General features: G+C 38.8%; 2 protein-coding genes across 3 annotated transcripts; both read right to left on the bottom strand.

Annotated features, from left to right (window-relative positions):
* Positions 1–273: 273 nt before the first annotated feature.
* On the bottom strand, positions 274–7,662 carry RB195_000832 (uncharacterized protein; the record flags this gene model as incomplete). Of its 2 annotated transcripts, none has more annotated exons than XM_064197366.1 (4): positions 274–328; positions 1,229–1,335; positions 1,395–1,487; positions 7,582–7,662. In XM_064197366.1, 4 exons carry the CDS (start codon positions 7,660–7,662, stop codon positions 274–276), a joined length of 336 nt encoding a protein of 111 aa, XP_064053246.1. The 2 variants fall into 2 exon arrangements, with proteins under 2 accessions (XP_064053246.1, XP_064053247.1); XM_064197365.1 differs by lacking the exon at positions 274–328 and adding an exon at positions 1,063–1,132.
* A 2,132-nt stretch (positions 7,663–9,794) lies between these two features.
* On the bottom strand, positions 9,795–10,046 carry RB195_000831 (uncharacterized protein; the record flags this gene model as incomplete). Its single annotated transcript, XM_064197364.1, has 1 exon — positions 9,795–10,046. One exon carries the CDS (start codon positions 10,044–10,046, stop codon positions 9,795–9,797), a length of 252 nt encoding a protein of 83 aa, XP_064053245.1.
* Between the last annotated feature and the right edge of the window lie 2,566 nt (positions 10,047–12,612).

The raw sequence follows: 12,612 nt of genomic DNA, 5'->3' as shown, positions 1-12,612 counted from the left end.
AAGGGGGTGTCAAACCACTTTCACCGCTCACAAGGGGAAGCATAACAGAGCCTATTTTGAAATCGAGTCTTCTAATCTTGGAGGAACATTCTTGAACATTAACATCTTTGAAGATCCTTAATCTGATAAATCCGGTGTCTAAATCTGAATCGGTGAAATTCCGGTCATATCTCGGCTCTTCGGATTTAAGTGAGACAAATGGATCTTTGGGTTTTGAGATCAGTCAGTGGTCACTAGTAAAATGCAAGATGGAGAATGGAGTACTGACGTTAATCAATACCTTTGGGACGAACCACTGGGTTCAGGATCGTTAAGGTTCAGGAACGGCCTAAACAAAAAATCGTAGGCGCCAGAGGTTCATCTACTCAGAGTTCTATGCTACCAGGCAAACGTGGCGATAATTTATCGATCTCGGAAGGATAAGGGATTGATTTCAACAAAACTAGTTCAGACTTAAAGTAAGCAGTTTCATTGTTAGTTGAGTTGCGAATGAAGGATTTCGTTCGTTCAATCATGGAGAGATTTGATGAAGGCAATAAAAGAAGCGATTTGTACAGCTATTACTCGATATAATACAATATCAATCAATATCTTCAGATACAGGTCATCAAAAATAAATATAATAATATAGTGATATTAATTTCAAGTGTTGTTTTGTAATTCGTGGAGTTTCGGTGCAACAAGTGCTGACACAATAGTTTTTTACACAGTATAAAATAAGAATTACAAATTCTAGAGGGGAATTCACTGGAAAAGAACAAGATCGTGTGGACAGCAAGATAGAAAAGTAGAAATATTGAAAAATAGCTTTCTATGAAATAACTCACATTTTACACCTTGTATGGGGAATGAATCGACTTGACAGGAACCATAAGTAATATGCATATTTTTTGCTCCAAAAATATATCTCTATTACACAGATGGAAGTGGATTTGGGGTTGAAAATATGAATTCACAGTAACTTGAGTGAAGTTAAAGCATTTGGTTTCAATCGATGGGTGATCTATTTTATATAGGAAGTCACAGCTCAACGTGTACTGAGTGCGAAATTCACGGATTTTCTCATTCCGCGTTAACCGGAGTGCATCTCAATTGACATCGGTGCCAATGCTTTGATTCGTCAAATTGACACCTTAGAAAAATCTTCAATTAATTTTGGACTCTTTTGACAATTGCCTCCACAACTGTTGGAAAAGTATGATAAGCTGAATTCGGATGAAAAACCCACTCGGTAACGAATCTCGTGTCAGCAATTCCTGACGGACACCGCCAGCCATCCGGGCATTCACATTTGTATGATATGGCAGCTAAGTTTAATCGTTGATCGACAACAATCTGAATAGTGTTGTATTTTTGGTGAAAGCAGAAAAAAATCTCCTTTAATCGCTACTCACCTGGTGACAATAGTGCGCCTCGTCGTAAACATTACATTTTTTCGCGAATTTGTCGAAGTTGTTGTGTATATTCGTCAAAGTGTCTTCCTTTTTCTGGAATACCGTTATTTATTGGTGATCAATCATCAGTAACAAGTTATGATCAACGTATGTTTTTTATCCGACATTCCTTCTTGGGATCAACTTCCAGCACGTTGAGAAAAGAGATAGAATAGTGATTATGTGAAAATTATAGAGGTTCTTTCAGTGATGTCGCTGGAGAAACTATAAACGCCTTGTAACGCCCTTCATGACATATATTATATGATTATCGAATTTATCAAGTCTTCAGGGCTAATATGAGTGGATGGTTGATTCTGAAAAATGTGTAGATGCTGGATAGGATTTCTCCTTCATTTCTCCTAGTTCTTGTCAAAGAAGACATTTTCCTCAAGTGGTCCTGAGACGAAGTGATTCAGCGTCAAGTTCTGATCATTTCGAGCAGTATCTGTTGAGGATTAGATGATGGTGGGTAGAGGTGCTGGTAAGAAGAATAGAGAAGAGATTTTACTCGCGATCTTCTGCCCTCTATCGAGTAAATATGTAAATGATTGTCAATTAATCCCATTGATATTTTTACTGCCCATGTTCGATTGTCCTTCGAAACTAGGTGGATTTTTTTTACTGACTTACTTGATACCAATCTTGGCTACAGCTGAAACAAATCAATAAAAAGGTTTTTTTTTATATTTTTTCTAACTCAGCATTTCGCAAAGCCATTGGGAAAATTAATAGTTTGAACAGCACATAACTGCGCAACTTTTTAACAATTTACATTCTTTTCAAAACAGCACTTTTTTCTGGCTTCCTAAAGTAAAGTGGAATACTTTTGAATGTCTACTGAGCATCTGTGTGTTCACGTTGAGCTTCAAAGTAATTCCGAATTATACACAGCAAAAATCCTCTTTTCTCGATTTTGAGAATTGTTTTGTCACGGTTTCTTTCATTTCGTACTTTTGTTTTCCAAATTCTGGCCACTTTTAAATATTTTTTCCACAAACTACTGCTTCCTATATATATTGGCATATGGAGCACCGGAACGACTTTGACTGATAGAATAAAAACGCGTACGTGGTTGTAAATTTCGTTCTTTCAGTCCTTTTTCTTCACGCTTTTGGTCTTATAAAGTACTATATTTTGCAGCAGCTTAGGAGAAGCTAGCAACAAAGCCTTAAATTTATTTTATAGTGTAATTGGTTTAGAAAGTTAGAGCTCAGTTAGTTGGTTAGACTTTAAAAACCTTAGAACTGTGTGAATTATTGGTGGACGGGTCCAAGTTATTTCTCCTACGAGATTTTGCTGGCGTGGATATCGCCTCACATAGTTTCTGTTGGTAGAAGAAATAAGGAGGATCTCCGTTGATGACGTAGATTCATGAGGATCCTGTGTGGTGTCCTTGTGAGCGACGCCAACTTCATTTTCCAGCAATGGACTGTTGATTCTATTATATTTTCTTTTCATTGTGAAAAATGAGCTGTGTGAGGCAACCAAATTGGAGCATTGTTTTGACAGAATTTGTTTTTTTGCAATTAAATTCGAAGAATAGAGAGTAAATAAAGACGCTGAAGGTGAGGTTGGTGTATGAAGAACCATTGCTACGAAATAATTCTCTAGATTTCGCATTCGCACGTCGAAATTTGAAATTGTGACCTCGAAAACGGATCATGGAGCGGGGTCCCAAAGAGGAGAAATTCTTTCGCTTTCTAATTAGTCTGAAAACAAACAAAGTACTGCGAAACGCTTCCCCATACATATACAGGGTGGCGAAAAATTACGTGCGCGTGACATTTGTCTCTGTTTTAATTATTGTATAAAGCATTTATGCGCATTTTCTTTTTTATATATATATATATATATATTTGTTGCTTATTATCGGTTTGTAGGAAAGAAAATTATTTTTCAAGCTATGGCGAAGACCTGCCCAAGTCGTGACGCGATTGCACTGTTAGCAAAGAGTGGGACTAAGAACTCAGCAATTTCTTCGAGGCTCGGATTTCCTCTAAGAACCGTCCAGAAGCCGTGGAGCCAAAACAACGATCTACTTCCTGGAAACCAAAATCAGCTCTTTTTTGACGAAGGATTTGTGGCCTGCGAACAACCCGGATATGAATCCATTTGACTTTGCTGCTTGGGGATTTATGGAAGAGCAACGTAGGAGTCGAAATGAAAAAAATCTGGTGACTTTGCGAAAGGAATTGATCAAAATTTGGAACACTCTAAACGTCAACTGCTTGCCTTGCACCATCGATTCCATGAAGAAACGATTAACGCTTGTATCAAAGCTAATAGCGGCCACTTCGAAAGTTCTTTGTAATTATAAAGTGCTATGGCTCATTGCTATATTAAGAAACTTCTTTAAATGTTTGTTGACAAGAAATAAGATTTGAACGTTTTTTATGACGCACGCAATTTTTCGCCACGCTGTACTTTCTGTTAACAACATCAAGCGCAGTGTTGAAGCGCATACTACCGTCATTTCATTCCGAAATCCCAATCTAATGATTCTCCTGAGTGTAACTATTGGGGAAATGTTTGCTGTCAAGGTCAGCCTATTACATTGCATTCTGTAGCATTTTTTCTTAAGGTCGTTCTTACTGCAGCGCGTAGTTCAACAACACGCGCAATCCACATTCACTCACGTTCTTCACGCAAAGAAATAAGCGAGAAAAAGATCGTGTTTTTCTCAGGAGAAAGGGAATAGACTTAATTAATCGCGTGATTACGTTTTCCATCGGACTGCTTCCTTTCGAGTTGTTCTAGCACCCTCTTCAATGGTTTTGACTAGATTTACTTCCTAGAAGATGATGCGAACTCGTTTGACTCGCTCCAAAGACAATTAATTAGGAAATTCGTTTAGGATTGAAACGACGTGAATGTGCTCTTTTGACATCGCAACGAGGAGATGTGAAAATTTCGCTTACAAACGACGAAAACTTAGATCCGGACACCAAGAAGATGGTTTCTCTATAGTTGCCGTTTCCTGACTTCCTTTTCGTAGCAGAGACTAGTTTGATCTTTTTTCTGCTCCTGCGCATGTAAACGTTATGGTTGCGACGCAAAAAGTTGCGTATCAAGTGTTTTCGCACCTAGGTCAGGTCTAGCTTGGCATACGGAAAAAATAAATTTCGTGGAACGCTCGCAACGATTATTCTTCAACTTAGCTTTTATTTTCTGTAGTGATTCGTCGTGTCAATACTTTATACTAAACCTATGGATGAGGTGAAGAGGGAAGGAGGAAGAAAGGAAGGGAAAAAAAAAAAGGTCTTCAAAGAAGAAAGATGATACCTTTCCCAGATTTCAACACTATACGAAGTGTCCACCACAATAGGTTTTCAGCAGAAACTATCCCGAATGTTCACCATCCTTACTGGAAGTAGTTCAGCTGCCGAAACGCAGGGAAGATGGCAACGTTCAAAACCCGGTAATTGCCTATTTACCGCCAAACCAAACTGCAAAGTCTTGGCCATGATCTCCGCCGTCTTTCACCTTAGAACGTATGTAGTAATTTGAAATGAGACCTCTCACAAGCATGGATGCATACATAATACACTAATTATAATTAATAGTAGCATTACAATTGAACAATAAAACGGGAATATCATTCCAGTTCCTCTTTCTCGTTCCTTGCCTCAAACAGGATCTCATGAATAAATGCCAAGCGAATTTTATTTTTCTTTGCCTTCCTTTTCGAAGTTTTCTTAACATGGTAAGTTAACAATTTCTTTTACCACTCGTGAAATGTCACATTTTGTGTATGACACGACACTGATGGTTAAAAATGTGGGTTGGTAGTTTTTTTTTTTTGAATGATGAATAAGTTTTCGAGTCACAGAAGAAAATGTCTGAATCTTCTACGAGAAGTTACAGGTGGGCTCTATTCAGTATCCAATATAAATCACAGGACAAAGTGCACATAATTTCAGTCATCGCGTTAAAAACTGCAGTCTCTAACAACATATTCAAGCACTTTCGACAGAACGGTGGCAAAGACCCTAAAATTGTCCAAGTAATGGTGTCTTCATCTTCAAAAATGAAAAAATACTGTCCTTGGCCAGTTTTTCACCGTTCGACCAAATAAAAAACAAGATCTGCGTTTCTACGACACTAGCGTTTACGATTGCCACTCAGACACTGGCTTTCGAAGTTTTACAGCCAATTGCGTGCAAGGGTAATTTTTTGAAGGATAACCTACTCAAAAGTCGAGTAAATTCAGTGTACACAAAAACGATATATCAATGTTGACCGGTAGAAAAAAGACAGGAAAGTAGGTTGTTCTGGGTAGGCATTACTTGCAACCCGAAGTACTTATTCCTTAAATTTTAGTCGAAAACTGCAGACGCATCGTTTTCACCTCCAGAATTTTTAAATGAGAAAAGATCTCTAAAGGCATCATCCCAAGAATCTGATGGCACGGAATCTGAGGTGGAGTATTCTTACAGGGGATAGTAGATTATGGAGAGGGGGGTAATTCCGTCCATTTCTTCCTAATTGCCGTAAAAAAAACGGTCTGGAAGTTGCGGCGCGCTCCAATCGAACTCGTCGTAGAAAGTGGCGCGCCGGACCCCCCTCCTTCTCTTCTTAATCTACGATCCCGCATACGAATACTTCACCTAAAATCCGTACCACCTCACATTCGTGGGGTGATGCCTTTAAAACTGATTTTACCACGCTGCAGTGCGTTAAAAGAAGCTCTCCTTTTCAACGTGAACATCTCTGTCTCACCGCGTACGCCTTCAAAAAATTTTTAAAAACCAACAATAAACAACAACACTGGGACTGGATGAATGCACTGTTGGGTGCATCTGATACTTATTTTTCAATTTTTAACCTGACTCCTTTCCTTGGGGAAGTAGGTTTCACGTCTAATGACATGAAAAAATATGTTGATAGTCTTTGCAATTCCTTTTAGATATTCGTTTTCCGGAAACAAATGACGTATCTTTGTATGTCAGCATGCTTTACATTATTTCTGTGTGCTATTTCAAAAACCATTGCGACAGTTCCACTTGGCAGAGATAAATGAGCGCAATTTGACCCAATTACAACAGGAAAACGCTGTATGAACTTTTCCAGACAAAAACTGAAAGCACACGTGAACTGCTTAATGACCTGCTTCGTTCCGAAATTCTGCGTCATCCGAGCAGCGACCTTCTCTGAAATGGTAGAAAGAAGCGTTTCTACAGCTTTCTCTAGCACGTTTCACAAGGAAATCAACCGAAATGCACTACAATTGCTAAAAAAAATTCTCGCTGACTAGTTTCTCTTCTCCTCTAGCGAAAAGATTCAGTAATTAGTGTGGCGGGGGAACAAATTCTCCAACGTTAAGCACTTACAAAGAACTTGGAAATTGCAAGTCTAAAGAGGTTTAACGCAAATTTCAACGCGAAAAGAGCTTAAAAAGTGCAAAGTATTTTTTGATCTTCTGGAAATTACCGCATAACTTAACTAAAAACATAATAAGGACATATTTGAAGAGATTTCTTCGAAACGCCACCACAAAAGAAGTGCATACAATGCCGACGGGAATGGAATGTGATGATGTAAGGCAGTGTGTACGACATTTCGTTCTTTTTTTTTTTGCCATTTGTCATGATTTCCATCGGTCGTATACTTTTCTTTCGCATATCATCAGCAATCTTTGAAAATCAATCAATCAATCAAAGCATCAATCTTTGAAAGAAAAAAATGCAAGCCATGATTTCGCTTATGAGATTTTTCTGAAGTTGGACTTGAAGATTTTTGGCGAAGTCTAAAGTTTGTTAATAGTCAACTGTACAAGCGAGGCTCCCCCTAATCGCCCGCTAAGGAACGAGAGATGCCTGGAGCAATATTACCGTAGCATTGAAATGAAAACACATCATAATTCATGTTGGAATTTACCCTCTATCGTACAGATATTTCTAAAAAAATAAAATTCGTCTCAAATTTCAAAAATTGGCAATCATTTTTGAAAAGATGTAACTCACTGGGGAGATTACGAGCTGTTGATTCTTATTTTGTTTATTTTGATTTTGTAAGAAAAAGACAAAGTTGAAGGAACTTATGATCAAGCGGTGAAAAACCCCTAAATCGCAAACATTTCGCCATTCCACCACATTCCACTGTTTGTAGTTTACGGATGAAAAACCTTCAGAATAAATAAACCTACATTCGTGAGCTGAGCCTGTGATGAACAAAGAAGTACCGCAACAAATAACAGCTTCATGTTCTTCTGGAAAAGAGCATCCATTGAAAATAACGTGAACACAGGAAATACAAATGACATGTATTGAAAAGGTGAAGAACGAAGGAAGATTCGGCAGAGAACGTTCCACTTTTTCCCAATTTGAAATCGAATCCGATTAAAGCGCGTCGGAGCGTGTAAATAATTTCCGATTGAAAAAAGTCATCTCAAAAAAAAAAAAACAAGGCGGCAGTTATAACGAAAATTCTTTTGACCTCGAAATGAATGTAGCAATTCTTTTATTCGCTGTACTAGCCTCATTACGTTTACAAGCCGAAAGAGGATTGCGAGGAATTGTAATGTAGCAGTGTCAGAAGAATGCGAAATAGAATACTGACTAGCAAGAATAACTAGTAATTTAACTGTGGGTCGAAGACAAGTAAAATATCTAGACCAATAAGTGGAAAATAAAAAAAAACAAAGAAGAAGGGAACCAGGGGAAAAAAAGCGAGAGAAAACCACTTAGACGTGCGTTCGTTGATGGTGAGACCGTATTCAAGGGGCCGCCGAATCTCGGTGTGGGTGATCGAGTTGTGGCGGGAGGAGATGGACCGGTTCGATCGTATCGTCGTGTTTGTTACAAGTGTACAGCTCTAATGGAGATCAGAAAAGCATAAGCCAGCGATACGTAGCGATTCCAGTCGAGTAACTAAGTCTACTGGAACACGAGAGTACTAACGTACACTTTTTAAGGGCACGATCTTTACTAACACAAGCACCTAAACTGGAATCCAATAACCTAGTCTCCTAAAAGTAGCTACCATGGGAATTTTTCCCCGCGCACCTTCATTTTCCATATTTCTCATATACAGTATTATTTGGTGGATTTTCTGACGCATTTCTGAAGCATGCGGGATTCGACATCTTGTCAGATGAATATTTCCAGTGCTGGAACGAGCGAAATAGTATTTCCGCAGCGTCTTGTGTTTATCCACGAACAAATGGATAAAAACACATGCCATTTATAGACCAGAGCGCGTTTATCCACTTGGATAAATGATATTGGATTTAGGCCGACACCTTTGCCAAAGACTACTTCCGTAAAAATGAAGTAAGTGTACGGAACTTCCTCTGCAGGAAAACGTAGACCTCAATCCTCCTATTTTGCTTCCTGTCAGTTCCTTCTAAAGCCGAATTCCCAACAGGGCACTTGGGAATTCAAAGAATGGCCTGCGGGAGCTTAAACCCTAAAATAGGTTTCGGAAAAGTGCATATGCGATCCGGAAATGGAAGAAAGACGAAATATAACAGTGTCTGTTTTTCTGACTTTCAATGAAATATATTTGAGAAGGAGATCTGAGTCTTACTGTTAGAGGACTCAGCATACATCTTTGATCTTTACATTCTCAGAAAGTTTTTTTCTTTCCGGACACAGTATTTTTAGATTAAGAGCACCTCTCCACAAAGAATGGCATTTGTTTTTTGCGGATAATTTCTCTCCTAAACTAGGAAGAAAGTTATGAAGAGCATCGTATTTTTTTTGTTGACATGAACACCAATTGTTCTTTTCTACGCAAATGTTCTAGATGTTCTGGAAAAATTCTGTTCTGGATATAAGAAACCTAAGTTTCGTTTCGCTGCTTTGAGTCGTTCACTGGCATTATTCGCTAAATAAATAAAGTATATAAAGCTTTACTGCATTTCCCTTGTATTCATAGTATCTCCATTTTTCTCCAGTATATAATTTTTTATTCCATCATGGAGTAACGGATAGGATAGAAGAGGAAAACAGAAAATGGAACAGCGGGGATGAAAGATTTTAGAGCATACGAATGTGATTATCTCACTTAACAATGAGAAGAATCGCTTAGAGCAGCATTTTTCTTCCAGTGGAACAATTTTCGTTGCTCTAACTATATAGGTGCCGTATGGAAGTCGTTAGAAAAGAATTACAGTTTTTGCAAGGCCGACATGGCTCCATTTCCGTTCCTCGTTTGTCGAAAACGATGGCTCTGGTTTTTTTCTTGTCATATTCACATTCACCTTCACAAAGCACATTATAAGTTTCTTTTCAAATCGGAACTCTCAACGACTAACCATTTCTGCAAAGGACAGGACCATTCAGAGCAAAACACTTCATTCTTAGCCTGGAACTCCATCAATACTGGAAAAAGGTTAATTTTGGCTCATTTTACCTTTTATGGCGGTTGATTGTTACTGCTGAACGCTTTCGCCCACACTTCCGCCATTTTCAGGAATGTTTCATCGGTCAGGACTCTCAAGCCCATTGACTTCGATGCTCGTTTAAAATCTACCAATTCGTCGCTATTCCAGCACCAGCGAAGCGCTTCGTCTCTCGCCGCTGAACTGCTTACCAATGCCAGATCTTCGTTCATCACCTCCGTTCTTTCTTTCTTTCTTTCTTTTACAACTTTAGCTAGAAGTAACATAGCAGAGTCCCTTCCAGAACAGGACAAAGAACATTCTCGAAGCAACTCAGACAAGGCGATCTGATGGTCTTTTTATGGTGCGACCAAGTGAGCAAAGACGGTTTTTTGGGGCTTTTTAAGAAGATGTTGATCTCCCACACGTGCCACTAAACGGTACATTATTTCTACGCCCTTCGTTAAAAGCCCTTCGTTATGCCATAACTTTAGCTAGAAGTAACATAGCAGTGGTCTAAGAAGCTTCCTCCATGTACTCGAGTTTCTCCACGACCGCAGAGGGTGCTGCCTGAGTCGGCGAACGGTACATCATGGGGGAACTGCAGAGTGGTAAACTTGTAGCTCGATTTCGTTTCCGGAGGAGATCCTACAGAGGAACTCCGCCGAGGGGTTGAATGTCGTGTATACCTGAGTCGATTCATGCTGAATATTCTCCCGTAGCTGCTGTCTTTTCTCAAAATACAGGTGTCAGATAACCATGAAACAAAACTCATACACGAGTTCTTTCGGTTGTCCGTCCACCTTGATTCTCGATGAGGATTTTGAAGAGGCTCACAATAGACTGCTTAAAAAAACGTCTTCGGAAACAGTCAACGTATGGTTTTAGGCTTCTTATTGGTTTTGCTCAGCAGGTGTGTGATCACTGTATGATCGTTATGATGGAAATACTGTACTGGGATTAACGATGTGGTGGTGTGATGATTAGGTACATATGGAGTGAATTACCGTGGCATACAGAGCCGCTGAAGAAGATACCATGGAGTTGGAGCCCATTCCGAAGGAATTTCAAGGTGATCTTCGATAGAGACTTTCATCTACTTCGTTTTTTTTTTGAGCATATTAGCGTGATTAAGCTTGTTTTGCATACCGTCCTTATTTCAATATATAAGTATGTATGAATCAACAAAGTATTCATTAAACGACAAAATGTTGAGAATATTCATCAGCATCAATTTTCAAGAGGAGTATATCAAGGAAATGAATTGCAAGCAGGAGACGTTCAAGTGAAAAAAAAAACAATTACTTTTCAAAACGTTTTCGATACTGCTCTGAATAGAATCTTTTGCTCAGTCCTATGCAGTTTTAAAAAAGTTTGAACTTTTGAAGGAAAAGTTCAAGTCGCTGGTAATGTATTCGTATTTGTTTAGTTTACGCTTCCCTTTCGACGTTAGAACGAATTCTTTGAGGAAAACTAGCCACCAAATTGGAGTTTTCAAGCGGGCAACCGAAATATATCTAAGAAGAACTAAAATCTCCTGTATATTCGTATTTTACGGATAAGGTTGTGAACTGGTTTTGTCAACCTACACATTTTATCAAAATCTCTAAGTTCTCTTCCCAGTTCTGCTTATTCCTATCTGCAGGTGTGGCACCAGGAATTGAATTCGCCAGGAAAACTTATGATATTTAAAGAAAGTTTTCCAGATTTTCCCATTATGGGCACAGTCATTTTCAGTTCGTGTGTTCCATTTTGAGGGTAAAGGGAAACATATATCTATCTATATGAGGTGAATGAGGAAAAATGAATGAATGAAAGAATGCAGTGAAGATGACTAGCATGGGTGAAATACAGTGCTAGACGAACCTATTCTTTCACATGATTGGAACTATAGGGTAGATTAGAGGTAGATTAACGGTTGTACCTGGGTGAAGAAAATCCAGGAAGAAACGGATCAAAACAGATCCAGAGTTATCAGAAACACGTATGTGTAAGATCAGACACAAAGGGTAAACTCGGACCTGCCTTGGTTCTTGTTTTGTGCGTGCACCATTCACGGAAATTAAGCAGTAATTTTGATTCTTGGAGGTTAGACTAACTCCATTTGTTCTACAGAAAAAAAACGAAATAGTTTGAACAGTTATTCAATTGAGTTGAATTTTTCAGTCCAGCTTGTAGAGCGCAGTGATAAGAGACCATCACAGCGGCTATAAGGTTCAGTATTCTCAATGCTTCGTTAATGGTCCGGTATTCTCAATGCCAACCTAGTCATCCTTCTTTTAAGAAAGAAGAACTGCTAGACTTGTCTGGGAGAATAGAGACGTTGGTTTAATGCAGTGAGTGATCCCTGCGAGGCATTCTATAAGCGTTCATAAACATCGACAGTGACAATCCTGAAAAGATTAATGTGCTCTAAGCATTTAGTCCTTTTCGTCTTTTATTGTTCAATATTCACTATAGCTATATACATATATACACATATATAAATAATACACATATAATAATACAAACACAAAGGATAAAGGATAAAGGATAAAGTTTCTGGCGTTAATCAATCCGCTGGGGTGCGCCCCCACGTTCCTTCAATTCAGAATCGTTAGAGGTTCACGAACGTGTAGCTGGCCTATACAATGACTTGCGGTGGCTGGCCGATGTGTCAAGTCAGTGTTTTTATCCTTCCAGATAAGTCTGGTACCAATTTATCGACCTCGGAGGGATGAAAGGCTTGGTGAGCACTAGAGCGGATTCGAACCTCCGATCGATCGTGCAGGAAGCGGAACCGCTACACTACACCCTCCCAAATACAATTATAAACATAATATAATATAAAATACAATATAATATATGAATATA

This window comes from Necator americanus, chromosome IV, assembly GCF_031761385.1.
Source record: "Necator americanus strain Aroian chromosome IV, whole genome shotgun sequence".
Taxonomy (NCBI): domain Eukaryota; kingdom Metazoa; phylum Nematoda; class Chromadorea; order Rhabditida; family Ancylostomatidae; genus Necator; species Necator americanus.
This window is presented reverse-complemented; position numbering and strand designations above follow the sequence as displayed.